Raw genomic sequence first — 27,665 nt, forward strand, 5'->3', positions numbered from 1 at the left:
ACAATAGGCGATTCCCAACGGTGGTGTTAGTGGCAGCAGCTGGTCTCATGATCATCTACAATTGGCCTTGGAGCTGTGTGCTAAGCAGCTGCAAAGACGACTGGCGGCTCAAAGGCACCGGGGGGCTGTGTGGGTGCCGTCCTGGGAGCTTTGGCCAGATGGAGTAACGCCCTGACGTCAACGGCTTGGCGGGTTTCGAAGGGCGGGCGGGCGAGCGCATTCTTCCGGGTCGAGCCCATGACATCATGCAGCTAACATGACGACAAGCTTCTGCCCGGAGCCCAATGGGGAAGCTCCCGAGTCCCCGGCAGTCGCCATATTGGATGTCAGCTAAGGGTGCGGGGGAATGCCAGCGGTGAACTGTCACTGAGAAATAAATTTCCGGTGCTATCCTCATTCTTCGGATTGTTGTTGGGGCCAAAGTGCAACAAAGGTGCAACCCACCCCTTCACCCATCGATAACACCAACTTGCTTCTCCTGCATATTTTGTCTTGATCCGTTCCTGGGCGAAAGCAAGCCACCTGCAATCCTTCAGATTCTTATATATGACAGGCACAGCTCCGGCGGCACAGCGGATCTGCACTTATCTCTTGCACTAAGAACCAACCGATATCGACGCCGTTTGAGCTTGATGGTCTTGCTAAGACGCAAAACATAAACCGGACCCGACCCAAGCCCACCCCACATCAAACAAAACCTTCTCTACATCGTTGAAAAAGTAACATTACGAAAATGGTCAAGGTCAAGCCGGGAAAGCTTCTACCTCCCGATCCACGACCATGGACCGCCGACCCGGAGCATCGCAAGCTGCGGAAGACCATGGAAAAGGAAAGCGCCGGCTTTGACTGGGGCCAGGCGATTGCTCTCGGCATGATTGGTGCCACGGTCATGTTTGGTATTGACAAGTCGCTAAAGAAGTGCGAGGAAAGGCATGATGAGGAGGACCGTCGCGAGGAGAGGCGGAGAGACAGGGAGTCGAGGTCAAGGCCCAGGAGGGCCACGCAGAGCGTCGCTGGCTCTGCGAGGGAATCTGCAAGGGAGTCCGCTCGAGGCTCCCTGCGGGGTTCGAGGTATGATCGAGAGGAGAGGAGGGACGACAGGAGTCGCCGCGACGAAGACGAGGATGAGTACTGGGACCGGTACTATGAAGAGCGGGAGGCCATCCGGGCTGCGAGGGATTACAGCCGTGAACCGGCCCGGGCGCCTGAGTCGATCAAGGGGCTCAACGTTATGAGGGATGAGAGGGAGTATGTGCGCGCGGTCGACCAGTTTGATCGCGATTATGGTTACGGCAGACGATACGATGATCACACACGCAGCAGAAGCAACCCCGGTTCGAGGTCGAGAGGCTATTCGAACTGGTGATGATGACGGGGGATATGCTCGACACAGAGCGAACGGTGTCACAACATACAACATCATTATACGAAATTACGATCAACACATCATGGGAAGCATCAACGGAGCATAGCACATTTTGACACATTACGAAATTGGATATTTCCAGAAACAAAAGACAGGAACAGAGAGACATTGGAAGCTAGATGTAGAAAGGCGTCGATTTTTCTTACCGCATCGTTATGGTCTAGCATATCTATGAATATAAACATCTCCAAAACATTTTAACATCTATTTTGCCAACTCCGCCTCGGTCGCAGCGACTAAAATGTCAAACGCCTTCTTCACATGCTCCTCCTCGATAACCTGGCTGCTGCCGGTGCACATCCGGATGGCGTATGTGCCGTGCAGAACCGTGGGCGTGAGGTAGATCTCGCCCTTGCCGTTGATGCCCTCCAGCACCGCCTCGGTGACCTTATTCCTCTCCTCCGTACCCGCGCCCTGCTTGCCGCACGTGAACACGACCAGCGCGAAGCGCGGGCCGGTGACGATCTCGAACAGATCGGAGCGGCCCTTGAGCATCTCGGCGAAGCGCTCGCCCATGGAGATGCCGCGCGTCAGGTGGGCGCGGATGCCGCTGGCGCCGTAGGCGCGCAGGACGAACCACAGCTTGAGGGAGCGGAAGCGGCGGCCGAGGGGGATCTGCCAGTCGCGGTAGTCGGTGACGAGGCCGGCCTCGGAGAACTGGTTGCGCAGGTAGGCGGGCTTGATGCTCAGGCTCTCGACGAGCCAGGCGCGGTCGCGGACCCAGAGGGCGGAGCAGTCGAAGTTTGTGAGCATCCACTTGTGCGGGTTGATGTTGAAGGAGTGGAAGGAGGCCAGGGGCGGGGTGAGGTGCTGGTGCTCGGGCAGGATGAGGGCGGAGCCGGCGTAGGCGGCATCGACGTGTACCCAGATCTTATCGCCGTCGGAGGAGAGGGCCTCGCTGATGCCGGGGAAGTCGTCGATGGCGCAGGTGTCGGTGGTGCCGAGGGTGGCGGTGAGGTAGAAGGGCTCGAGGCCCTTTGCGCGGAGGGCGGCGACGGTGGAGTGGAGGGCGGGGCCGGACATGGCGTAGCCGGCGGACGCGGGCGCGGGCACGGTGGCGAAGCGGACGCCGAGGATCTGGGCGGCTTTCTTGGTGGAGGAGTGGGCGGCCTCGGAGCCGAGGGCAACGAGCTTGGAGCGCAGGCGCCAGGTCTCTTCCTCCTTCTCCTCCGAGTCTTCGGGCAGGTGGGCGGTGGCCTGGCGGAGGAACTTGTCGCGGGCGGCGACCATGACGGTGAGGATGGCCTCGGAGGCGGTGCCGTGGAGGACGCCGCCGCCGCGGGTGGGCGCGGTGGAGAGGTAGGCGGGCGGCAGGGCGAGGAGCTGGGCGAGCCAGTCGAGGACGATGGTCTCGAGCTCGGTGACGGCCGGGGAGCAGATCCAGTTGAAGTGGGCGCCGTTGAAGGCGTTGGAGTAGAGCTCGGCGAGCATGGCCGGGTAGGAGGAGGAGCAGGGGAAGAAGGCGTGGAAGGAGGGGGACTGCCAATGGGTGATGCCCGGGACGATGTGGGATTGGAGGTCGGCGTGGATGGCGGACCACGGCTCCGGGGCCTCGGGGGCGGACGCCGGGAGGAGAGGGCGGAGGTAGCCCGGCGTTACGGAGGGGAGCACCTTGGGCTGGGAGGTGATTGTGTCATAGTATTTCGTGACTGCGGGCCTGTGTTAGCTGTGCTGTTTTGTGTGTTCGAGGTGATGTGTGAAGGGTGTGAGAATGTGAGGATCTTACTGTCTTCCACGACCTCCTGGGCCGCGGTGCGGAATTCGGATGAGTCCATTTTGGGGAGTTTGCCTTCTTGGTGATGCTGGTGTATGAGTTGCGCGAGTCGGTTGACCGGAATGCGCGGGCACCGCAGTTGAAGTTGAAGTTGCGGATGAAGGTATTTATGTGAATGACACCTTTTTTCTTCCCCAGTGTGAGAGAAAAGCTCACATGAGATGAAGTCAATTGTGCTGTGTGCTGCCCCTGGTTGCGTGCCCCTCTACCCCTCCAAAAGTCCAAACGGCCGGGATTAGCCAAGTTGCATGTTTCCCATCCTTCTGCTCACGACCCCACTCTTTCCAGTCTTTACGGTCCCCAAAAGTACAACATGGTGGGTATCAGATGTGCTTTCCCATAGGTAGATGGGAATCTGCCGCGCGGGAGGACGTCAAGGTGGTGTTGGCGTGGACTCGGCAGACCCTTCGGAACGCGCGGAAGGGGGCTCGGAATCAGTGTTGTTGGTTTCGACGTCGACGGACTGCCCCTCCAGGGGGTGCAGGAGATCGAGAATGTGGACTATTGCAGGGCGTACAGAGGGATCAAAAGCGGGTGGCATTGACGACTTTAAATCAATTTTGCGCCCTTCTTTGACGAGCTAAGCGTTCCGATACATCGGGAGTTGTCGTTGAGGTTCCGAGCTGTCCACGCATCAAGCCACTTACGGTCGTGACCGACATGCAAGCTGGGTATCGATGTCGCCAGGTCCACATGAAAGGAACAACTCACTGATTAGCTTCTCCTTCGCCATTCAGATTGCTTTACTTGTTGTTCTCTTCCATCTCACGTTCTCTACATCTCATTCGGTTTGGGTAGTCATAATTACCCAATTGGGCAACTCGTATGGCAACCATAGGTGGCACAACACCATCACTGTTCAGATTGTTGAGAGAGGGACTGCAGGGATGCAGTCCTTAGGTTTGAAGTCTGTATTATACAACTATATATTCGAAGCTGGGTTCGAGAGCATCGACTTCATCCCCAATATTTGATATTTCGAGGCGTTGCAATATCGTAGATGAAGAATGTGACAATATCACGTCTGGTTGTATGATCATGGGCGTCAATTTTGACGTGGAGCCTGCGCAAGCAGGGGTGACGAGAGGACTTCGGGGAGTGACTGTGTTTGCTACAACTTAGCACCTCACAAGAAAGAATGGAACAAGGTCAAGGGCAGTCTGTTTCACCGGACAACCCACGGTTGACAATTGGAAATTGTTGACTTCCCTACGAATTACGGACACCTCAGCGTTGTCTCGCTGTACAGGAAGGAACGGAGGCGGTCGTTGGTGACATGCCCTCTGACTGTCGTCATCTAATCATGTACTACAACACGGATCCTCGGGCTTACGAGAGCTTCTTTTTCGCAAAATTACTCAATCACACTCAAACATTTTGGTCGTACTGACGTTCATCCTGCTCCAGCTCCTCCCGTTGACCAGACAGTCCCAGAACGTCATTGGCCAGTAGACGTGGTACAACCACCACGCCGGCAGAGGATCCCACACCTCAAAAGTCCCATCCTTCCAGAACAACACATGCTCCGCAAACTCCCAAACCGAGCGCACGTATTCTCTCAAAGACGTGCGGAGCAGCAGCAGACGCAGGGTGGGAAGGAGGAAGAGCGTGACCAAATCGTGCCCGATCCAGTAATATCTCGTCCCCGGCTCCTGCGGGGTCACAACCCCCGGGTCCGCCGCCCCATCCCCGGCCCCGGCCCCGTCTCCGTCCAACACGGCAAGATACTGCCCCACCAGCTCCGGCGTGTCCCCGAACAGCGCAACAGCAGTGTGCGCGCGCGGGTTGCACTCGATGGGATACAGCGTAATCTGCTCCGGCGTCTCCGCCTTCACATCAGCCCGATCAACCATGAAATCAAAGCTCAAGTGCCCCGTGAACCGTTCCCCGAAGCTGGCGGCCTGCGCGCGCGTGAACTCCAGCATGGCCCGCGACAGCGCCGAGTCTGCCGGGAGCGCGGCGTAGTGCATCAGCAGCTCGGCGGAGCGGCAGGCCACGAAGGCGCGCACCTGACCGCGCACGACGAGGGAGTGCGTGCAGAACTCGTCGCCGTCGATGAACTCCTGCAGCAGCCAGGGCTGCTTGTCCGACATGCCGAGCCACTCGAGGCGGTAGACGAAGTCGTACGTCTGCTTCTCCGTGGGCAGCGGGAGGAGGGTCATGTCGGCGCGGCCCCGGTCATTGAGGCCCACGGCCTTGGCGATGAAACGCTTCTTGTTGTTGTCGCTAGACTTCTGCGGCGTCATCGTCTTGTCGTCGTCGGATGACGGGACGGACGACGACGGCGGCGACAGGGACAGCCCCGCGGCGTCCTCGAGCGCAGCAATCATCTCGTTGCGGCTCGTGACGAGGTACGACTCGGGCACGGGCAGCCCGGCCACGTCGCGCGTGTGGTCCATGAAGGCGTCCTTCTCGTGGAGGGTGCGCGTGGCGGCGACGTCGAACTGCACGGCCCGGCACGCCGTGCGGGCCTCGACGACCTCCTTGACGACACCGTCCTCGACCGCGGACCCGACGCCGGAGCAGCTCACCCAGAGGTCCACGTTCTGGGAACGCACGATGCGCAGGACGGAGTCGAGGTACGGGTCCGCGCCGCCGGGGGCGGCGGAGGGGCGGGCGAGGACGTGGTAGGAGGCGAGGGCGCGGGACCTGCTACCCGCCGCGAGGGGGGAGAAGTCGGCGCCCAGGACGCGGTGGCCTTGGCGGTGGAACAGACGGGCCAGGGCGAGGCCTTTTGTCATACCGACGCCTGTGACGAGGATCGTCCGCGCGGGCCGGGGTGGTGGGGTGTGCTGGTGCTGGCCTCCGGTGGGAGGAGAAGGGAGGGTGTCCCGGGCGGGACGCCCCAGGAGACGCTGGTACGCATAGCACGAGAGGAGGATGGCGGTGTCGAGCGGGAGGAAGATGAGGCTGAGGGCGATCAGGGACAGGTTCTTGAGGACTTGGCCGAAGGGGTCTGAGGATGCGGCGGCTGTCATTGTGGAAGTGTGGTGTTTTGTGTGTTTTGGGTGGATGTGTGTGTGTGTGCCGTGAAAGGCTCGAGCACCCGCTCTCTCTCTCTCTCTCAAGGCCCGCCCCGCGACACGTCTCACCAGGCGAGACGCCGATGTTCGAACCAAAGTTGGTAGTTCAACTGAAGCTGAAGATGAGACGGGGGGCGGAGGAAAGATGGGCGCGCGCGGGGTTTGGGGTGGCTTGTCGTTTACGAAAGCATGGGGCGCAACCGAGGGAGGGATGATGGGAGTTCGAGGTTGGACAAGAGACGTGTGAGCGCGGGTTGGGATGAAACAACCTTTTTCTAGCTGCTTCGTCTCAGGAAACACAACGTCTCTCACTCTGTGTTTTGAGGGTGTGTGAGAGGAATGTATGTACAAAGTTGAGAGACAAGCGCGCTGCGTGGGCGCGCGATGGGCGCGCACTCTATTTCATCATTGCATGTTCACCGCGCCGCGAGGGTTCATCCCGAGGATCCCGAGACAAGGTGAGGTACATGTCCATCCAGCCCACTTGGGTTGGGTGAATTGGCAGAAAAGGTATACGTCATGGACTTCAGCTCGCGGCATGCCTCTTGTGCAACTCAAGGGAGGCGCGTAAACGAAAGGTCTTACTGCGTACAGGGTTCTTTTGTTCTCTCTCGGTATTTGGAGATGCGGTGACGAGGGGCTTTTTCATTTTCTTTCGATTTTGATTGAATGAAACGCGAAGAGAGCGAGGGTGTTGGTGGTGAGGCGAATACGCGTGTGTAGGCAAGGCAGTATATGACCGACAAACGGCTCGTTGTCTCTCCACCTGCACGAAATCGGACATGCAGCGAGACGCGATAATTAGATGGATGCTCATGGGGGGGGAGGGGGGGGTTCAGACAAGCTGATATTTGCAAGAAATTGGAGAGGAAAAGGTCGGGGCGGGTATGTACTCACTGCATGGAACATTGCGTGAACCCAAGCCCCTCTGAAAGTTCGATCCGAACCCCACGCCAAGCCATGGTTCCCCGATGACCGTAACCGTCCTCCCATCTTTCATGCGGGATCCAAAAGGTTGTTGTTGCTTCTAAGCATGACATGCCCCTTTTCCTCGATAGTATCCGTATGGGGAGGAACATCCGGCGATGATGCATAGTCTCCAAATTTCATTTCCCGTCCTCACTGCACTCTGCTGCTGCATGCTTCTTCTTTCTGCCCACCCACCCCCGCATAACACACGCCAATCTTAAGGGATCTTGGTCGGGCAATTTAAAGCGGCAGCGATCAGCATTGAGCCAGAAATAGGTTCGTCCGGTTCGACTGCCCCGAGGGAGGGAACCAGATCGGGGGGCACGGGAGATCTCCCTTTTGGCTCAGTGCATTGTGGAAAATCTCAATATGGGCTTTGTGAAGCCACGCCGAGCTAATCCAGCCACACCCTTGCGCGCGCCGCTTCGATCGCCAACGCCGTCGTCCATGGCGCCAACCGTCGATTGTTCCCCTGAATCCGTGGGACTCATTTGACGTTTTGGAGGGTGTGGCGGCGGGACTTTGACAGTTTGGAGTGTATCACAGATTCTGACTCCATGTGAGTGGTCATTATGGTGGTGTTGACGATCATGTTGCGTTTGTGTCTGTGTGTGTCTGTATTCAATACTATTGAGATGTAATTTGCGTCCCACCCCGCGTTTCCAACGACCGCTCAGCTAAACTATGGTATCATTACTCATTAGAGTCATTAACAATAAACCCCCATGCGCCGCCCGGGCTTCTTGTGTGTCTTTTGTTTTCCCGGGCTCCAAAAGGAGTGTCCATGTCAGAGGGTATCCCATCTCCATCAAGTCTAAGCCGTTTCCCTGTCCCTGCGTGCGCCGTTGAAAGAAAGAGGAGCGTATCCCAACACCCCATTGGCGATCCTGTACAACCCAAAAGATAAAAGTAGAAAAAATGGAAAAAACTCCTGTCCAATGATCCGCGGTCCGAGAGCGTCTAAAAGGGATTATGCGACGGCAATAGCGGCAACAATGGAGTCCAACGCTGAGCTGTGAGTCGGGCCGGAGACTCCCTGGACAGGGCCCGACCAGACGATGCCGAGCTTGCCCGCGGTGTCGCGGTTCTTGGACCAGTTGCTATCGGCGTTCTTGATGAGGAACGTCTTGAAGTCGTCAGAGGGCGCGACGGCCTGCAGGTACCGCAGGTTGCGGTTGAAGATGCCCTTGAACTGGTTTCCGTCGGAACCGCAGTTGGGTTCGCACGTGTCGTGGAGGATGCCGTTGCTGTCGGTCAGCGCCTTGATGGCAGCCTTGGCGATGTTGGTGGCATCTGTCAGGACGGACTTGTCGCCGGTAGCGCGGCTGAGCTCGACGAGGCCGCCTAGGACGACGCCCTGGTTGTAAGACCAGACGTTGGCGCCGTTGTTCTTGCAGTTGCCGTCGAGGCCGTCGTTGATGGTGCCGGCGCTGTTGATCATGCCGCTGGCCTTGAACCACGTCCACTGGGACTTTGCGATGTTGAGGTAGTCGGCGTTGCTGGGGACGCGGTTGGCGAGGGAGGCGGCGACGGCGAGGTAGAGCTCGTTGGCGATGGCGTTGACGTACTTGCGGTCCTTGCTCCAGTAGATGCCGCCGTTGCAGTTGGTGTTTCCGCCGCCCTGCATGTCGGCAAAGATGCGCTTGGCCATGTCGAGGTAGTCCTGGTCGGTCGTGATGTCGTACGCTCGGATGAGGCCGAGCGCCCACCAGCCCTCGTCGTCGTAGAAGTCGTTGATGAAGTTCGGGAAGCCCTGGGCGCTCATCTGGCGACCCTTGATGGTTGGGTAGTCGCGCTTGGTGATGGCGTAGGAGGACGTGACGAGGCCGGCTGCGTTCATGGACTTGGAGACGGAGGCCGTGGTCTTTTGGGCCTGGTTGAAGGTGTTTCTGAGGATGCCACCGATGTTGAGCTGGTTGGCAGCGTCCCGGTTGAGGTCGGCGAAGTCGGCCAGGGTTGTGAAGGCGTTGGCGCTGTTCCACCAGGCATTATCCCAAAGACCGGTGCTAACGCTGTACCATGTATTTTGGAGGACGTTGATGGAGGAGACGGCGTTGCTGGTGTAAGAGGCGGCGTCTGCCCTCTCGGCGATGGGGCGGGTGGACATGAGGAAGACTACGCGAGTAGCCAAGCTGCCGATGTTGGCGACCATGTTGGCGATTATTAAGTATATAGAGACGAGCACTGAGTCGAAGCCGTGTTGGGAATTTCCTTCTCGTCTGGTGTTTGAAGAGTGCGAGCGGAGGAGGAGGAGGATATAAGTATTAGCTGCAATGGCGAGAACAACGAGACGCCAACACCGGGGGAGGATGGCCGGGATGTTAAATATATCAGGAGCGGGCGAGGTCTTCGGTCCATGTGCCCCTTGTCCAGCTTCCCTCCGAACAGGTGGACCGGCACAGCAACAATGGAGCGGACGAGGGTGCGGGTAGGAAGGCGGGTACGGACAAGACGAGGATGGGGAGGGCGAGCGATGCTGATCCTTGACGCCAATCTTTTGGGTGCAGGGTGTCGGTCGAGGAGGTGGGAGGGCAGAGCTGGACGACGTGGAGCTGAAGCCGGATTTGGAAGTGATGATGGAGCAGGAAGATTGGTTGGAGTGACAGCAGGAAGAAGCAGAGTAGAGGTCAGCAGGAGCAAGGTCGAGTTGAGGATGAGGAGCATGGGGACAGGCAGAGGATAAGCAAGAGCAGGCGCAGCAGCTCATGGCAGGTTGTGAATCCTCCAGGCCCTGCTGTGGTGACAACAGCGCCATGGTCGTCTTTGGCGGTGCCTTTTCTCGCAGGCTAGAAACAAGCACAAAACAAAACAAGGCTTCATCTGAAGTTGGCATCAGGAGCTGGCTTCTCGTCGAGCCAGCGCATCGCATGGCGCTGGCTGCGCCCTGACAGGGGCCACCTGGAGAGCCAGGCCGAAGATCACAGTCAGGGGTTGGTCGAGGTGGTGTCCCTGGGCCTGGGTCTGGGTCATGGGTCTTTGGAGCAGCCAGAGGAGGATGGGATGAGATCATGGCGAGAAGGGTAAAGCGCGAAGGCGGGAACGTCTCTTCTGTGCGGCAAGAAGGGTTCCTCAGTCTCAAGTGACAGTCAGAGCTGAGCTGCGAGAGAGCAACAGAAGGGAGAGGGAGGGGCGTGTAACAGGACCAGTGACAATGTTAGCACTGAATACAATGGAATACAGATACCAAGAGAAGAGAGAGATGCTGGTCCTGGTCTCTGCTCCGGTAAGCGCCCTCGTTCATTGGGAGGACTCAGAAGACAGGAGGCAAGCAAAGGAGACAAGACGACGAGGGTTGGCGAGGAGAGGAGCTTGGGTTCTTGGAAAGCTGGGCCTGGGGCGTTGAATGGTGTTTCAGACAAGATTGTACGTTATGCTGTGTGTTGGCCGAGGTGTACCTGCCTCAAAATACGTACCGCTTATCGGGCGATAAGCTGGGTGCTCCAGGAGGTCTGACGAACCGAACGAACCCAGAGATCGGTATCCGGAGCTTATCCACGGGATATGGATACCTTATCCAGCCAAGGTATGGCCAGGGGCCTAAAGGGCCCCTCTGGGCTGAGGATCCACTGCGAGTGCCGCGGCCAGCCCCTAACAGGGGGCCTGCCTTCCCTAAGGAGGTATCCATACCTAGGTAAGGTACCTTACCTAAGTAGCGCACGCACTGCCACGTGCGGGTCCGTCCCTCGTCTGGTCCAGCCATCTGAGGCTGCTCTCGTTAGAAGGGACGTATCTTTGCTTCTGCTTCTTTCCCCCATTGTTACACTCGCAACCTCCCTTGCCTCTGGCTGAAAAGATGCCTTCAAACTACCTACCTCGAAGAGGGCGCCTGGTCACATACTCTCAAATCCGACTGCCGTGATCCCTTCCCATGATCCAGGACTTCTGGTCTTTATTCCCGTCATCGTACAGCATCGCAGCCTTGCCCACGTCTCTCGTCACCGAATGAACATGTCCCTGACGTAGCATCGTCCTGGGATCATCAACCTTGTGGCCAGCGAGTGGTTGCTGAGCCCGAGCCGCAGACCGACTATTGGCATCGGGCATGACGTTCGTGATTCAACAAACTGCCAGCTTGACTCGTCGACCTGACTGACTACTGTACTGCACTGTCACTCAACAAAGTCCCTTTGACATGCATACCGGTACCAGTCACTCGATACGATGTTGCATGGCACACTCGGCAAACACACAAGGACAAGGACGAGACCGCCACCCCAAGAACACACCAAGAACACAAGAACATTCCAAGAACCATGGCCCCGGCGTCCATGTCTCCGATTCGACGCTTGACAGCAGCTTATTTCCCACGGCAGCGGCGCAGGCGGCTGTTCTCAATGCGGTGGACCCCTCCCTTGCTGGATGGAGCTGATGCTGCCTCTGGGGCTCGGGAAGAAAAGATTTTTTCCTTTCTTCTTCTCCTGAATGTCGGGGTCGAGACACTGCCAGGGCTCGCTTTTGTTTCGAGTAGCAGAACAAAATTACCTCGACATGCGGAACGCCAAAATGCTGCCCGCAAAGACACCAGGAGCATCTGTGCCATCCCGGCGCCGGGAGGTGGCTGACAGTCTTTCCCCTCTCTCGGCGGGGTGGAGGGGCCGCTCCTTGCCTTGCCCGGCATCTCCTCGCACCGTGAGCATGTCATCTCAAAAAGGACTGCGCTTTTTTGCTCGTCTGCGGTCCTGATCGTCATTGCATCGCAGCCGACTCCAGTCTATCTCAGCATCGCAGCTGCTCAGCTTATTTTCCGAATCATCGGCTTGGACGCGGCGGGGTTGCAGCACAGACAGGCAGCCTGGTGACCCCAACAAGGACGGCGGGCGATGCGATGTTACGGCGTCGAAGATCACGAATTAGCCTCAATGGAACCGTGACCCTGTCTTGTGGCCGGCGATCTCAAGCGACAATGGCACCTCCACTCCAAAGGGGAAATCCACCATCCGCTCGCCTTCGTCCCACGGCCGCAAAAATTGAACTCATTCGATGGATTTGCCGCTCAGCTTCCTCCAGGCGTCACAGGAAGCAAACAGCCCAACTTTGTTCACCGCTGGTCCGCCATGACGATATCTGATGCTATTCTAGTCAGCACACATACTTACATCACGGAGCGAAGGATTTCGCGGGGATGGTTCCACGGGCCCGCGCTATTGATCAAGCAAGGCACAGAGACATTGATGCGCCGCACCAGCCTCACCCGTTGTTGCCGTTGATCTTTTGTCCATTAGGGTCAGGCACGTATCCAATCGTCTGCAGATGGGGTAGCCCTACAGAACACTGGCCGTCATCTTGGGCATTCCGGGACAGACGTGGACGCCGATCCGTTGCCGGGAGCGGCCTAGTTGCTGCTGACTGCTCACTAAACCTTGGTAACTGCATGTCTAGCCAGCTCAGCAAAGCACGGCATGTCATGTTACGGCACAGCAGCAACGGCAGAGCAGAGACAGCAGCAAACGACTACACAGCACGGGAAATCCTACGACTGCCTGCTGTCCTCCTGCACCTAGCAACTTACATGCATACGGGCGGTGCTCGACTCTGCAAAATGCGTGGCTCCCATACGCCCAGCCAAGACAAAATCTTCCGACCGCAAGCCTCAGCTCTTGCTTGTCAACGCAGCGGCTAAACCATATGACGAAACCTTCTTTGACGTTCGGGCTCGCGTTTCTGAGGCGGGTTTGCGCAACAATCGCCGTTCAAGGACTCAGCCGGGTTTCCGAGTGTGGCCGTACGGTCTCTCCCCCAAGGCCGGCCCTCTTAACCGGCCGACACGAGCGAGAGTCAGTCTCTGTGTGATTCCGACGCCAGCAAAACACCTCGAAACCAAAGAGACTATTGGCAACAAAAAAAAAGTCAATCTCGCTATGTACCACCCACTTACTTCATTTCAACGCGCAATGGCTTGCGAGGCGTCGTGCAATATTGCTTCGATATCGAATATTGTGGCCACCGGCCGTCGCCCGGAAAAAGTCCATATTGAAATGTCGATAAGTTGAAACATTGGATTCCTTTTTTTTTCTGGGTATGCGATCGGCACCATGTGCGAGCTCCCACTTGCATGCGACAGCCAAAGTATGAACCAGATCACAAGCCAAAACAGGCCCCTGGGCCGGACCTCCTGGAAACACATCCACGCGTCTTTGGTGTTCCGGTCGGGCTTATCGTAGACGCAAGCCACAGCGTTACGCGACTTGGCCGTATCACTCGCTGTCTTTGACAATCGTGAAACAGACGTCGATCCGATCGCACATCAAAAGTCACTTTGTCTCTTACCTCACTCACCCTTCCGGAGAAGTCCCGGGTCCCCGGCACGCGCGAAACATCATCACATACAACGTTTCCCGGAAAAAGCAAATGCCTCTCTGATTGAACTTTTTTTTATTTATTTTCATTAACGATTAATAGATCTCCCGCGTTCCCATGCCTAGCTTAGTCCCTACATGATCTCGAGACGCAGCGCATCGTACTGCACGTAGATGGCCTCCGTGAGAACAGCGCTCTCGTAGTCAGTGGCCCCGTACGGAAGGCTCAGGACGATCTCGTTCTCGCCGGCCTTGAGCAGCTTCGAGTCAAAGACGAATTTGTTGGCAACGTTGTAGCAGATGACGGCCGACCGCACGGCGCACGAGCTGCTCTGGTAGTACGGGATCACCCACGGCTCCAGGTCCTTGCCGTTGACGTTGACCGTGTACTTGAGGTTCGAGTGCGGCTCGCTGGCGTTGAAGACGTCCGTGTTGCCCGCCGCCGTCTTCGCGCCTGCGAGCTGCACCGTGAAGGTCGCGTACCGCTTGCGCTCCACCTGCGCCTGCTCGAGGTCGAACGCGAGCGTCCAGTTGTTCACGTTGCCGTCGCCGAGGTACATCTCCGGCCGGAGCGAGTTGCCCTTGCCGCCGAACACCGCCCAGTGCACGTAGTTGAGATCCGTGGCGACGTCGTCCTCGCCTACCTTAAACCGCACGCCCTCGGGGAACTCGGTCGGGAAGTCGTACCGCGCCCAGTAGATGCGGTACTCCTCCGGGTGCAGCGGCTTCGTCGCGTCGCGTGCGTAGCCGTGACGGTACTCGCCGGAGCTCTTGTCCGGCGTGCCGATGCGGAACACCTCCGTGCCGGCCGTCTCCTCGCGCCAGCGCGCGTGTGTGGTGTGCACCTCGCCCGCGACGACGGCGACGTCGTCCTTGACGTACTGCCCGAAGACGCCGTCGGCGTAGATGGTCAGGCGGTAGGTGCCCTCCTTAACGCGCGGGATCGTCGCGTAGCCGTCGGCGTCGACGTCGGCCCAGTACTGGTACGCCTTGGTGTCGAAGACGTTGTCCTGGAAGTCGACGCCGTTCTGCGCGAGCACGGCGATGGGTTTGGACGCGCCCTGCGGGAGGTCGACGTGTAGCTTCCACGTGGTGCGGCCGGCGGAGGGGACGTAGTTGGGCACGAGGTGGGCGATGTCGTCGTAGAAGGCGGCGTTCCACTCGGGGTCGGCGAGCTTGGCGGCCTCGGCGTGCAGCTCGAGGATGTCGGTGCCGGCGGGGGCGCGGTTGAAGTGGTAGTACTGGGGGCCGAAGGTGCGGTCGAAGCCGTTTGTGATGTTGGGCGTCTGGTCGCCGTGGTGGTTGGAGGAGATGTAGTTGTAGACGATGCCGTCGACGGTCAGGTCCGAGTGCAGCGGGCCGCCGAAGTAGGTGTCGCGCGTGTTGAAGACCATCCAGGCGCCGAAGGTGGAGTTGTCGGCCGTCTTGGAGCCGTCGGCGAACATGCCGTAGGCGTCGATGTCGCGCCAGGTGTCTTGGAAGGTGTACTTTGTGAACCAGTCGGCCTCCTGCTGCACGTATGGGTCGTTCGGGGTGTTGCCGAGGTACCAGGTGGCGTCCTGGACGACGACCTGCTTGGCGACGGCGTCCTTTGACGGCAGGGGCGCGTAGTGCTCGCGGTTGGTCAGGAGGTGCGTCCACATGGGGTCGTTGGGGCGGAAGAGGGTGCGCAGCTCCTGCAGGTTGCGCAGGAAGGGGGCCGTCTCGTTGTGGTAGGCGACGCGGGAGAACATGTGCAGGCCGGTCTCGCCCTCGCGGAGGAACCAGTACTGCTCGAGCACCTGGCCGGTGGAGGCGTAGGTGTCGGACATGCGGACGCCGCCGTAGGGGACGCCGGCGGAGTCGGTGCCGTTGTACAGCTCGAAGACGGGGGCGACGGAGCCGGGGGTCCAGAAGCCTTGGGGCGTGCAGTAGCAGTCGAGGTAGGGGCCCTGGCCGGTGGCGCCGGAGGGGGTGCCGAGGAGGTTGACGCCGTCGAGGGTGAGCTCGACGATGGAGCCGCCGGGCTTGGCGATGGCGGCGCGGAGGCGGTCGTTGGCGATGATGAGGCGGTTGGAGGTCTCGGTTGCGTTGAGGAGGGCGTTCGTCGTCGCCGAGAGGGCGGACAGGGCGAGGCCGAGTCCTGCGCGGCGGAGGATGGAGGGCCGCATTGTGTGAGAGTGTTTATGTCTCTCCCGGATTCACACGACGATCTGGTGGTTGAGAAGGAAGGGGACGGCTCGACTCGTCGGACGTCGGGTGTCTACCAGACTTCGAGAGCCGGTGGAAGCGGCGAGCGTGAGGGTGTTGTTTATATACTGGAGATCACCCGCGCCTGTGGGAAAGGCTCTGCAAGTCTCTTGGCCTCGGGCGACTCATCTCCGTGTTGTCATTTCCTGGGACCCAGGGGAGAGATTTCCCCCGCACCCCAGAGAGAGGAAGAGGTTGGGGAAAGCGGTAGAAACATGGGGGGGTGTTCGTCTGGTCTACCTACCACCGCTTGTTGTCCTCGTGGATTGACAGACAGGGACGGCCATGCCTGCGTGGAGAAATGAGCTCTCTGCTCCCCGGAACGGCGGGCAGACGATGAAAATTCGACGGTGGTCATTCGCCAATTGGGACATGGGTTGGTCCATCTCTTGGGCAGGCGAAGCGGGGACCCCGCCTCTTTGGAGATGAGCGTCCGGGGAACACTGCACCAGCGTTGCTTCTCCGCACGACACGAGCTGTTTGTTTTGGGGGCAGCTGGGGTTTCCCCGGGCCACTTCGGGGCATCACGCACCGAGCCTGCCACACCATCCAGGCACCGCTATTTGTTTTCCTCGTTTAGCCAAGCACTAGCGAGTAAAGGAAAAAAGCCAGATAGAGAGCGGTCTCTTGGGGACATGCCTCTTTTTGCGGTGTGGGGGCATCCGTAATGTGACCTACCTACGTACGTTGCAGTGCGTTGCCGTCTTGCCCGAGTCTTTGGGCTTTTGGCGTTGCGTCGGTGTAACATAGTATCGAAGGGGCGTGCTGGGCTGCGGGAGAATTTCCCACGTATGGGGACCGGGGGGTTCCGTTGGTAATGACGCGTTGGTTTGAGTCAATCTATCGCTGGGGATGCTGGGGATGTCACTAGATGATGTGAGCGGGTTTGGGGCGTTGGAGAGATAGAAGATTCTCAGCCTCTTTCTACGCTGTATCAGCTAGTCAATGCAGTCAACGTTTATCCACCACGTCCAAGAAGTTTCCATCATTTCAAACTGTTGAACAAGTCGCTTAGCGTCTAGCTCAGTAGAAGCAATCGTATCAAGCTTCCACATTTGATACTGGATATGCCTAATCGCCTTCCAGAATCACTTCACTAAGGCTTTCAAGAGTCCTTAGACTGAGGTGCAAATTGTCAAACTAGCATGGCAGCTGGAACATTTGTTAAACGACCCATCACATCAACTGGCATATGTTCTGCAAGCTGAGGTCAGGGGCCGAAACAGAAGTTGTGATTATGCGGCTTCAATATGTCTGCCGCCAACGGCCCATACCCGTCCGATCCCGGCTTCTCACTCTCCAGGATATCCGAGAAAACATCTCGTGCCTGCGCACACAATGTCGGTATGTTGCTCAAAAGCCCCTCGGCCAAATGTGTCCAATCCGCGACACCCGAGAGCTTGAGCCGCAGAGTCTGCCAGAACAGCAGACCAGGTCAGCCGTTGTCAAAACAAAACCTTGAGCCAGAAGCTGAACTCTGGGGAGAACTCACCTCAAGCTGCTCCCTCACGTTCTCGTCTTCGTCCAGAGGCCTCGTGAGCCTGATGGTGCGTTGCGTGTGCACGGCGTACTTTGCAATCTTGAAGAACTTGGAGCAGCCGTCCAACACGTTCCGGACGTCGCAGCCTTCTTCCCGCAGCCCTGCAAGGAACTGGACGAACTGGCCGAGGACCCTAACATTGGCGTGCGCTTCCGCGCCTGTAGAGTCTTCAAGCGCAGACCAGAGAAGGATCAGGCACGCTGCAACGGGGTAGCAAATCATAGCCCTAGTCGTATTGATGTTAGTTAAACAGTATGAAAATAGCCGTCATGATCCAGAACAACACTTACCATAGATGTACGAATGAATGCGGGGGCGTCAACCGTAGAATCTCGACCGTAGCACGGGCAGCCGCGGTGCACTTTTCATACGCGTCTTGCACATTGGGATACGAACCCTGGCTGGCCTCCCAGCTGGGGTTCTGGCAGAGCGTCAGGCTGTGGCTTGAAACGCTCTTGAGGCGGGCCAGGTTCGTGTGAATCTTGATCAAGGCGTCAAAATAGTACACGTGCAGCAGCACAACGTGAGTCTCGAGTTCCCTGTCATGCACGACTGCCGTGAGTTTGGGTCTCAGGTGGTCGGGAAACGTGTTCCTCCACGCTTCCAGCTCGGCGCTCAAAGCCAGGACGGCCGTCTGATGATGTGGTCCAGCCTGGGCTTTGATACTGTCAACAGAAAGTTGGTCGTGGATCTTGTACCGTATTCGAGACAGCTCTGCCAACTTCCTGACGTAGCATTGCGTTTTCTCTGCGCAAGTTATGCCTATTGCGTGGTTGAAAGAGGCCAGGCCCTCGTCTGGGAGGTCCGCGTTCATCTGGCCTAGGTCGAAAGACGGCGAGATGCCGAACCGGACTGTCATTTCCGTGTCGACGATGAAAGCGACCCAGCACGCGCGCCGATGCTGCCGCGATTTTGCAGCATCTAGCTTGGTATACGCCTCTCTCCTGTGCAGGCCCATCATCTGCGCCGTCCTAGCAGCAGAAGACGCCACCTGCAACGTGGTTCTGGCGTCTGTCGTTCCCAAAAGGAACGTGGCCATGGTCAGCATCGCTTCGACTGTCGACACGCCCCCTCCGGAGATGAGCAGCTCCGGGAACACGGAGAAGGCGTTCTTGAAGTAGCCCCAGCTCATGGGCGACATGTCCTCGAAGGAGTCGTTCGCCGTCCTCCACTGGACCGCCGTCGCGAACAGGGCGTTGATGATGGCCCAACGGGCGGGATCGTCGATGGCGGTCTTCTCGCGGGCGCCGCCTGTGTACTGCTGTTCGGCGAGCTCCAGGAAGTGCTTGCGGGTGATGGTCGGACAGAACAGTTGGATGTCCTCGATGACGGCTTGCTCTAGGTCGAGGAGATACTCTGGAGGGGGGAAGCTCGTGAATGCTCTCCTCTTGAAGGGGGAGTGGTCCATGCGTGATTCCATGTCGCTTCTGATGGCACGCATCGTGGATAGCAGCTGGGGTCCCGAGAAGAGATCTCGCAATGGCGGGAAGCGAGAAGGCAGGTTAGTCGTTGGGAGAGGGTCCCGGGGCGAGTTGGCAAGGTCATCATGGGGAGGTATGTCTGCGCTCTTGGCTGTATCGTCAAGACTTGCTGTCGCAGGTGGCGGATTGGCTTCATGGGTATTAGCAAGATCTTTCTGAACAGCCCGTGTGTGAGTGCACCAACCTTCTGCAGGAAGTTGAGTCCGGCCAGGGCCACTGCTAGATGCTCCTCCGTCGGTGACGTGCAGTTGCGCCATCCGCTCCAGCGATGTCTCTATGGCTCTCAGCTTTGCTTCCGCATCAACAGCGGGTTTATTTCTCCACTGAAAGTTAGCGGCTGGCTCTTTACGCAGGGTGTGGGTAAACGGACTTCTTCCCAGGACCGCGGCGTCTTCGTTGTGTGTAGACACACTGTACACCAAGCCTGGTGCAGAGCCCACACGTCGGCTCGCCGCCATCGCATCTTCTCTTGCGTGATTGACAGTGTAGGCATGCCTATGGCCGGTTTTAGAGACTCTCCAACAAATGCATCCGCCCGGGCTTACACTCACACTATAGATCCGCTTCTTGGGGGGCTCCTCCGCATCCTCAACGGCGGCGGCATCATCCGCGGCACTAGCCATATTCGTGCGGTCAGTGGAATCGACACAGACGCAAATATTGCAGCAAAGGATCCGCGACTTTGGATGAAAAGAGTCCGCTGAGGTCAGTCGTGGGAGGCAAGCGGCTATGTAAGTGGTGAGCGGGAGCAAATTTAGTAAGCAAACTGCATCCGCCCAGCTTACCCCAACCCGCCGTCCCGCCCATGTCAACACCGGAGGAAACGATTTAGGCCTCTGACGTTCATTGGTCGGCGGGATCAAAAGCCAGGCGGGCGGAATCAAATCCCCGCCAGCTTCACATGGGACCCCTTGTCTCCTCCAGTGCAGAATGTCTCCCTCTGGGGTTTGCTGCGATGGCGCGATGGGCGGGAGCAAAAATGAGTTGAGCTTTTCCCTGGGATGAAAGTTAGCACCACGGGATTCGGATTTCCATAGCATGAAATTGTAACGGCTGGGCTGAATAATATCGCAGAATGTCGAGACCCTCAAAGTCCCACTTCATGAATGAGAGGCCTATCTACAGATTCACTCAGATGGTATAATACGGGACAGTCAACCCAGGTAACAACGAATAGATTATCACCAGCTCTCACTTCATCATCAAATCAATTAACATTAAACTACACTTTCACCACTTTCAAAACATCAGTGATCGTCAACCGCCAAGATGAGCACCTACCAGAACGTCGCCCTCCTCGGTGTAAGTCCCCGTGGTCGAGAATCAAGTATACGAATAGCGCTTAACATGAACCTTTACACAGAAAGGATTTCTCGGATCCGCCATTCTGACAGAGCTCGTCAACGCCGGACTCGCAGTCACCGTTCTCGGCCGCTCCGAGTCCGCCAAGGAAGGTCTTCCCTCGGGCGTCAAATTCGCGACGGTAGACTACTCTTCCGTCGACGACCTCACCGCCGTCCTCCGCGGCCAGGACGCAGTCGTCTCCACCGTCAGCAAAGGCGGTCTCCTCACGCAAAACATAGTCATCGACGCCAGCATCAAGGCCGGCGTGAAGCGCTACATCCCCTCGGACTGGGGTGCCTTCACCACCGACCCCAAGGCCCAGCGCGAGCTCGTCCCAGTGCTGGGCCCCATGCTCGACGTCCAGAGGTACCTCGCTGAGAAGGCCCGCACCGGTGAAATCGAGCACACCATCTTCTCCGTCGGCGCGTTCCTCGACTTGCTGACCACGGTCCCCGTCGCGTTCGACTATGCGAGCAAGACCGTCGAGCTCTGGGACGGCGGCCGCCACCGTCTGAGCACCACCAGCGTCTCCTCCATCGGCAAGGCGGTGGCGGGTGCCCTGAAGAACCCCGGGGCGACCAAGAACCGTAATATCAAGGTCCACGAGCTGGTGGTGACCCAGCGGCAGCTGTACGAGCTGGCCAAGAAGTACTCGCCGCCGGGCACGGAGTGGAAGGAGGTTGAGCTGGAAGGAGAAGCCGCGTTCAATGAAGCCCTCAACGGTGTAAAGGAGGACCCATACAACGAGGGCAAAATCATGGGTGCTATCAAGGCTGGGGTGCTGAGTGGCCGCTACGAATCTGCGTATGAACAGGTCGACAACGAGCTCGTGGGTCTGCCTTTCCTGACTGAGGCGGATCTGGAGGCCAGGTTCGCGGCGGTTTACAAGTCTTGAGCAGGCGTTGGATGTTGGCCTATTCTTGGTGATGTAGTGCTCAAAGGGCACTGAGTTAGACTCTAGCATGCTGTAAACAATGTGCTTCAACAAGGGATGTCATTGGAAAACCAATAAACCGGCCCTGTCCGAATCAAAGTCTCTGTCCGTCTACAAAACAATATTTTTGTCAGTTAAATCATTGCGTCTAAACGACAGAAGCATTACTGCCTTCCGTTACAAAGCACCGTTTACACTTCTGCGGACGCATTCAGGGGCACATACGGGGCGAGCCACGATAACTCGAGAACACCACGGAGCAACGCACCCGGCCTCACGTCTGTTGTAACAAAGTCCAAATTCCGGCCAGACTGGTCCTCGCTTTCGCCCCAGACAAGCCAAGACTGCTAAATTGGCATCTGCCCATCCATCACAGTCCACGAGGACACTCCAACAGCCTAAACCACCCGCTGGCCGCACCGGCAACTCAAGGATCCCGTCGGCATGCCGAGTGCACTAACACCACCCCATGCGCGGAAGTCTAGACCGCGAGTTTCACGAACATGCGGAATCACACCCTCCACTTCCCACGGGAATGCCAAGGCCATGACGAGATGCACCAAGCCGCGTAATCTGGATATACATAAAGACACCCTGTTCAGCTGCAAAACGACTCTGAATCAGGAAAGCTAGCCCTGACATACAAGAACATCAACCACTCCATGCCGTTTTTTTCGCCCCCGAGCATTTCACCGACCCAAGACTTGAAAATGATTCCCATTATAGCATTCCCCTCCGGTCTCAACGCCCGCTCTAGGTCACCCTCATGCTCCAGGCGCATCTTGTCACATCTCTGACAGGGCCAAATCTATACACACCCTGCGCGGATCCCCATGGCGGAACCTCCCTTTGGAAGAGAAGAATCGCAAGCGTGGAAAAAGAATACTCCCTTCCAAGGATGGCGACGGGCATGTTTACCTCGGCAACTCATCTTCAGCATCACGGACGCCCTTCCGATGCGCCTTATCACATCCAACCCCTCAAGATCTACGCGTCACCGATGGCATCCGACCAGGCCTGGACTTCTCCTGAGAGCCCAGCTAACGCGCGAGACCCCTCTCGAGGAACCACTTTGTCTCCTCCTAACAGCTGCGCTAACATCTCGAAGGAAAATCAAGATTCGGAATCCCAGGCTTGAGCACCTGCGCAATTGCCATTTTAGGTAACCAGTTCACTAGTCAGGGGAACTCGAACATGGCCACGACGTTCAAGCAAGTTTTGCATCAGGATCTTGAGTTTTACTCACTTCTGCTTTTCGTAATTTTATCCGCAATTCTTTTTTTATTTCCCACAGCGATTAGCCAAAAAATAAAGAATCCATGGCCGTCAGGCACCAACACCATCTCCCTCGTTCAGGGGCTAGAGATCAGCAGCAGCTTGCGACAGCGAGAGCGAGCCAATCGGATCCCACCTAGTTTCCCTTCTCGGAACAGCTCGCTCCTCCGGGGTACCCGCCGGACCGGGGGTGTTTGTTACGGGCGTTTATTCGGGGCGGAGCAGGCGGGGCCGCGTCGGTCCTCATTTACCGTTCCTTTCGCAAACCTTCAAGACATACCTGCATCTGTCTCGTGCCGCAGGTAAAATGGTTTCAAATCTCGTTTCTTTGCCTTGCCTGTCGCCGGCTAGCCGCGGGACGACCCGCCGCCAACCCTCTGATCCTTAGCGACCATCAACGGACAACAACGCCAGCAAACCAGCCCACCAAACACCGTTCTCCGCAATCGGCACCTCCGATCCCGATGCGGGGTCTTCTCTCCCGAAGCCCGGCGCGGGCGCCGTCACGCAATCCCAGCTCGCTATCTAGCCTATCTGTGTAGTGTTCAAATACTGAATGTCCTTCCTGTGATGCAGTATCTCCGGGATGCGTTCCCGTTAAACCCGTCAAGGGGGAAAAACCACAACAAAATCAAATCAAATCTATCGCTTGATTTAACCGAATATTCTACCCGGGCAGAATATAACTCAGAAAATCAATCCGTCAGAGGCAGAATTCCTCCTGCAACGTTTTTTAACGTGCCATGTATGATTTGGCAGAGAAAGCATATCAAGCCCTCCCGTCGCTGATGATCGGGTTCCGTATCCGATCCCCTCCTCCAGCCAACATGAGAACCTTCAGGATCATCCCTGCTCCGCATTGCTCACGTCAAAAAAAGCCAAACCCCAGGCATTGGATAAGCTTTGCCCGCTGCGTGAACCAAACCCCGATCAACGACTGACGACATATACTGCCCCTCCAAACTCTCAACCAACCTCACACCGACATCACCCCCCAAAGTGCCACCTGTCTGTAACTAGCTCTCAATCGCACATACCACACCATTCCATATCAGTTCAATTGTAACCCGTAACGCCGACGGCACTCTCCTCCTCAATACGGTCTACATAATGGAGATCAAGGCCTTAAACGTCTACCCAATCAAAGCCCTCCGCCCGGTGCCCCTCACCTCCGCGATCCTCACCCCGCAAGGCATCCTCCACGACAGGACCTACATGCTCTTCAAAGTAAACGAAGACTCCTCTCTCCGGAAGCTCCAATTATCATCCTGTCCCCAAACAGCTCTCTTCTCCCAGGAGATCGTGTCCAGCACCGAAGCTTCCTCAGACACCGATGACGGCACTGGCGACACAATCCTCGTGAAATACCACATCCCCTCGCCGCCCCTGATCCCCCACCACCCCCTCCAAGAAACAACCCTCTCCGTCCCCCTCGTCCCAGACACCGCGGCCCTCGCCCCGATCCAAATCGACCTCCACGGCTCCCCCGCCGACGCCCTCCGCATGGGCGACCCCTACGACGCCTTCTTCTCCGCCTGTCTCGGCTTCCCCACAATCCTGGTCCACATCGGCTCCGGACGCCGCCCCGTCCTCGGCACCCTCGCCCCGGGCTTTGCCTCCTCTCCTCAAACATCATCATCGTCGTCCTCCCTCTTCTCGTCCCTCACATCCTACCTCCCTTCCTTCTCCTCCCCGTCCAACGCCCAAAAGCCGTGGCTGACATTCACCGACTGCGCCCCGTACCTAATCACATCCTCCTCCTCCCTCACCCACCCCTCCCTCACCCACCCCTCCCTCACGTCCTTCTCCACCACCACCCCGTCGATAATGCCAAAAATGCGCCCCAACATCGTCGTCCACGACCCCTCCGAGCCCCCCTTCGCCGAAGACTTCTGGGCCGAGCTCTCCCTTCCCTCCTCCTCCGGCGCAAAGCTCCTCCTGACCGCAAACTGCGGCCGCTGCGCCTCCCTCAACGTCGACTACGCCACAGGCCGCCCCGCCGCCGGGCCCGAGGGCAAGCTCCTCAACGCGCTCATGAAGGAGCGCCGCGTCGACCCGGGCCACAAGTACGCCCCCGTCTTTGGCCGGTACGCCTTCCTAGACGTCGGCGGAACAGGCGCAGGGCCCACCACCGGGATCCGCGTCCGGGTCGGGGATGAAGTCGCGGTGACCCGCCGCAACGCCGAGCGCACCGTCTTTGATTGGCCCCTTGGCTCCGCTGCGCCGAAGAAGGCTAACAACACCGTGGCGGTTGCGTGATATCAAAGAAGCAGCTGTGTAACTCCTCCCTTTCTCAACCACACTTGATGCGTATTTGCTGCATTTCACATGTACGTGTGTGTCACTCAGAAGCTCTCAGTAGACCCTTCACTTTGATGCCGTTGTATCGTCGGAACATGATAGGTAGATTTCCTTCCTCTTCATGCAGAACAGAGTAGCATCTTAGATGGGGGCATGCTTCTTCCAATGGGAAAAAGTAAGCATGTGAAAATAGACTAGGAAAAAAGAACGTTTCTGCCGTTGCATAGCGGTCGTTTTTCTATTGTGTAACCACGGGACAAGCATGTGTCTATGGTGCCATCTCCTGATTTACATGATCATGGTGAAGCCACCGCCATCATCATTCCACGCAGTGCAGGACCAAGAGCATGCACATTTCAGCCGCATGATGACTGAAGTCCGTCCGCCACCCCTTCCCGCGATCATCATCAGCCTGCTCTCCTCACCGGCTACTCCATCGCTTCCAATCGCCATTGTCTACCCATTATACTTGCCAGTCCTTCACCCTTCACCAACACCCAATACCCCCCCTCAACTCGCAAAAGTGCAGCCATTCCAAACCCCATCCTTCATTAGAAAGAACCACTAGAAGGAAACCAATGTACCACTAACCGAGGAAAAACAACAACCACAATGCAGCTTACGCCCGCCACCTCCTGCAGCATCACCATCATCATCCCATCACAGCACATCCTCCTCCGAGATCTCACGTGTGGCCCCGTCAGCGTCATAACCACGCACACAGATCAAACATGCATCTCTCTGCCTCATTTCCCCACAAAAAAGCAAAAAAAAAAAAAAAAAAAAANAAAAAAAAAAAAAAAAAAAAGCAGCCCTAAAAGGAGCAAGAGGCTCCTCCGTGAGACCCGTCTTGAACCTGCACATCATCCACGTCGCGCCGCGTAATAGACCACCCATGTTCCCCGACCAAACAGATTTCCCTGATCGTCGGATGCGTGATAGGCCGCGGGGAGGAGGGTACATACACTCTCATGCAGCGGCCCGTCCACGACTACTTCCCCGAGGCGACACAAACGCAAAGGGGAAAAAAATGCCACACACTATTTTCCATGATGCCAGAGACCTCTCTGTGCCTTCTTCCCCAACGGGCCCAACGGTCTGGACACACAGAATACAACACGCCCTCTCTCCCGGTGTAAGCCTCATCTTCCCGCTCCGTTCTTCCATTCGTCAACCTCTCGCCAGCTCGCAGCAGGAGGAAGCGCATGATCGTGGCGAGCTGCAACGGACCCCCCGTCTGTGCCGGATCGTGCTGGAAGACAGACGCCCCTTACTACCACAAACCGCCGCCGCGGGACCTGACAGCGAAGGGAGCGAGGGAAAAAATAGACCGAGACAAGGCGTGAGTTACACGGCATCGCCCTCGCGTAAATCCTCGCTCGGAGAGAATCGAAGAAGAAAAACGGGGAGGTGCTCCTTCCCGCCGCTGCCAGATGTCATGCCACGCTCTTGTGCTACCCAAACCCCGGATCTTCGTGTCACGGAACACACACAAGCACACAGAGAAGCACGCACAGAAAGAATTGGTTCATTTGCAGCCTCAAATAGGCCCTCGACGTCCACCTTGACCGGCCTTTACACCTGTCAGAAGCATCTGTCCGGTTTCGCAAAAGGGCCGAGGGTCACCGGGTCAGTTGCACACCGCCGGACGTCAACGACGCGATACCGGCGCCGGGACACGGGATAGGAGTAACACCGAACTTCACCGGCGATGTCATCCGCGCTTCGGGATGGCATGAGTTGAACGTGAGTAATCATAAGATGTCGCGCTTTGGAAATTGTTTGGCCCTTTGCGCTGTTTCATTTTGGACCGCTGTTCCGTCCAGACCCACGACGCTACAAATGCTCAACCAACCGGACGCCATGCCGTGCTGCCCTCGTCATCACGAATCCAATGTCAAACCGAGGCGCGAGGAGAAGGGGCCTGTGATATAAACGCTTCCTTCAGTGGAAAGGGGGGCGGACAACGTGACAAATGACCAAGGACAACATGCGCGCGCAAAACGGTGAACGGCAAGAATACTGCAATGAGGGAGAGGGAAAAAGAAAGCTCAAAATTGACAGGTAACCGCCCTTCCAGCCCATCAGCCTTGCGTGCTGTTGTGACTTGTTCTAAAGCCCAATTTTTTCTTCTGTTTGCCATGCTCCGTGAAACCGTTCCCTGTAAACCCAAAGTCTATTGTTAGAGGAAGAAACCCTTTCCGCCTTCGCTCGCCTCCTCGCTCCTGACCCCGCCAACTACTGATGAAAACTTGCCGGTCAACGACTGTGCGCCGTAGAGAAAAGGGGTATTGGGTATTACGTGGCCGAATAAAACTCCGTAAGGAAAAAAAGAAGACGCTTGGCCGAGAGGAATTCGGCGGCGGCGACGGTAAGAAGACCGAGGAAAAAGACGAGAGCTGTGGACGAGGTCTGCTCCCTGTTGATCTGTGCCTGTCGGTTCTAGGCTCCGTCCGGCGTTGTCGCATCGGGGAATACTGATGCGTATCCCGTGGAGGCGGCCCAGTCAGGCACAGAATTCGAGGGCATCATGGCACAGGGGCGTGGCGTTGACAGGCGGTCCCTGTGGGCGGGATGCGCTCCCCGCCGGAGCCCTGTGCCTGCAGCCAGCTGCAAAGGTGCCTGAGCCAGAGGGTCCCACGTGCGCTATGCAGCACCGAAATTTGGCACCATTGCGCTAAACCACGCCAGGATAGAACAACCTGAACACCCTGCCAGGGGAGCCAAGGGGCAGGGGTGGCGGAGGTCAACGGACATCCAAGTTGACGGGAGCTTCTAGACGGTCCGGGGAGGGTTGCAAACGGAGAGGTCGAAAAAAAGTCAAAATTCGAAAAGGGAAAGAGTTGCATCCTCCTGGAAGGCGTCGCGGGCGCCCTGTGGTGAAAGGGGGAGAAACTTGAAAGAAGCAGCCGATATCGTCCGATCCAAGCGGTCCTGTCATTGCATGCCATTGATTGGTATCGATCGCCATCCAGGGCGCTTCTTAGTTGCATGCGTATTGCCATGCCCTGTTTGAGGGCATAGCACCGCCGTCATGAGGAAAATGAGTAGTCGTATCAACGGGGTTGCTACC

At 57.5% G+C, this 27,665-nt stretch overlaps 9 protein-coding genes across 9 annotated transcripts; 3 read left to right on the forward strand and 6 right to left on the reverse strand.

Moving 5' to 3' along the window:
* Positions 1-733: 733 nt before the first annotated feature.
* On the forward strand, positions 734-1,366 carry GCG54_00013302 (uncharacterized protein; the record flags this gene model as incomplete). The annotated part of the gene is made up of 1 exon (XM_045413159.1): positions 734-1,366. The coding sequence occupies one exon, from the start codon at positions 734-736 to the stop codon at positions 1,364-1,366; it is 633 nt and encodes a 210-aa protein (XP_045262355.1).
* Positions 1,367-1,630: 264 nt separating this feature from the next.
* GCG54_00013303 (Aromatic-L-amino-acid decarboxylase) lies at positions 1,631-3,201 on the reverse strand (the record flags this gene model as incomplete). Its single annotated transcript, XM_045413160.1, has 2 exons — positions 1,631-3,075; positions 3,153-3,201. The coding sequence occupies 2 exons, from the start codon at positions 3,199-3,201 to the stop codon at positions 1,631-1,633; spliced, it is 1,494 nt and encodes a 497-aa protein (XP_045262356.1).
* Positions 3,202-4,558: 1,357 nt separating this feature from the next.
* Positions 4,559-6,178, reverse strand: GCG54_00013304 (uncharacterized protein; the record flags this gene model as incomplete). The annotated part of the gene is made up of 1 exon (XM_045413161.1): positions 4,559-6,178. The coding sequence occupies one exon, from the start codon at positions 6,176-6,178 to the stop codon at positions 4,559-4,561; it is 1,620 nt and encodes a 539-aa protein (XP_045262357.1).
* A 1,984-nt stretch (positions 6,179-8,162) lies between these two features.
* On the reverse strand, positions 8,163-9,344 carry GCG54_00013305 (Mannan endo-1 6-alpha-mannosidase DFG5; the record flags this gene model as incomplete). The annotated part of the gene is made up of 1 exon (XM_045413162.1): positions 8,163-9,344. The coding sequence occupies one exon, from the start codon at positions 9,342-9,344 to the stop codon at positions 8,163-8,165; it is 1,182 nt and encodes a 393-aa protein (XP_045262358.1).
* A 4,278-nt stretch (positions 9,345-13,622) lies between these two features.
* Positions 13,623-15,638, reverse strand: GCG54_00013306 (putative rhamnogalacturonate lyase C; the record flags this gene model as incomplete). Its single annotated transcript, XM_045413163.1, has 1 exon — positions 13,623-15,638. The coding sequence occupies one exon, from the start codon at positions 15,636-15,638 to the stop codon at positions 13,623-13,625; it is 2,016 nt and encodes a 671-aa protein (XP_045262359.1).
* Positions 15,639-15,651: 13 nt separating this feature from the next.
* On the reverse strand, positions 15,652-16,703 carry GCG54_00013307 (uncharacterized protein; the record flags this gene model as incomplete). Its single annotated transcript, XM_045413164.1, has 3 exons — positions 15,652-15,738; positions 16,404-16,646; positions 16,674-16,703. 3 exons carry the CDS (start codon positions 16,701-16,703, stop codon positions 15,652-15,654), a joined length of 360 nt encoding a protein of 119 aa, XP_045262360.1.
* A 224-nt stretch (positions 16,704-16,927) lies between these two features.
* GCG54_00013308 (Fusaridione A cluster transcription factor fsdR) lies at positions 16,928-19,361 on the reverse strand (the record flags this gene model as incomplete). Its single annotated transcript, XM_045413165.1, has 3 exons — positions 16,928-17,131; positions 17,210-17,483; positions 17,548-19,361. 3 exons carry the CDS (start codon positions 19,359-19,361, stop codon positions 16,928-16,930), a joined length of 2,292 nt encoding a protein of 763 aa, XP_045262361.1.
* A 646-nt stretch (positions 19,362-20,007) lies between these two features.
* GCG54_00013309 (uncharacterized protein) lies at positions 20,008-20,977 on the forward strand (the record flags this gene model as incomplete). The annotated part of the gene is made up of 2 exons (XM_045413166.1): positions 20,008-20,040; positions 20,102-20,977. 2 exons carry the CDS (start codon positions 20,008-20,010, stop codon positions 20,975-20,977), a joined length of 909 nt encoding a protein of 302 aa, XP_045262362.1.
* Positions 20,978-23,401: 2,424 nt separating this feature from the next.
* GCG54_00013310 (uncharacterized protein) lies at positions 23,402-24,550 on the forward strand (the record flags this gene model as incomplete). Its single annotated transcript, XM_045413167.1, has 1 exon — positions 23,402-24,550. The coding sequence occupies one exon, from the start codon at positions 23,402-23,404 to the stop codon at positions 24,548-24,550; it is 1,149 nt and encodes a 382-aa protein (XP_045262363.1).
* Between the last annotated feature and the right edge of the window lie 3,115 nt (positions 24,551-27,665).

The sequence above is a fragment of the Colletotrichum gloeosporioides genome (assembly GCF_011800055.1).
Source record: "Colletotrichum gloeosporioides strain Lc1 chromosome Unknown consensus_55, whole genome shotgun sequence".
Taxonomy (NCBI): Eukaryota; Fungi; Ascomycota; class Sordariomycetes; order Glomerellales; family Glomerellaceae; genus Colletotrichum; species Colletotrichum gloeosporioides.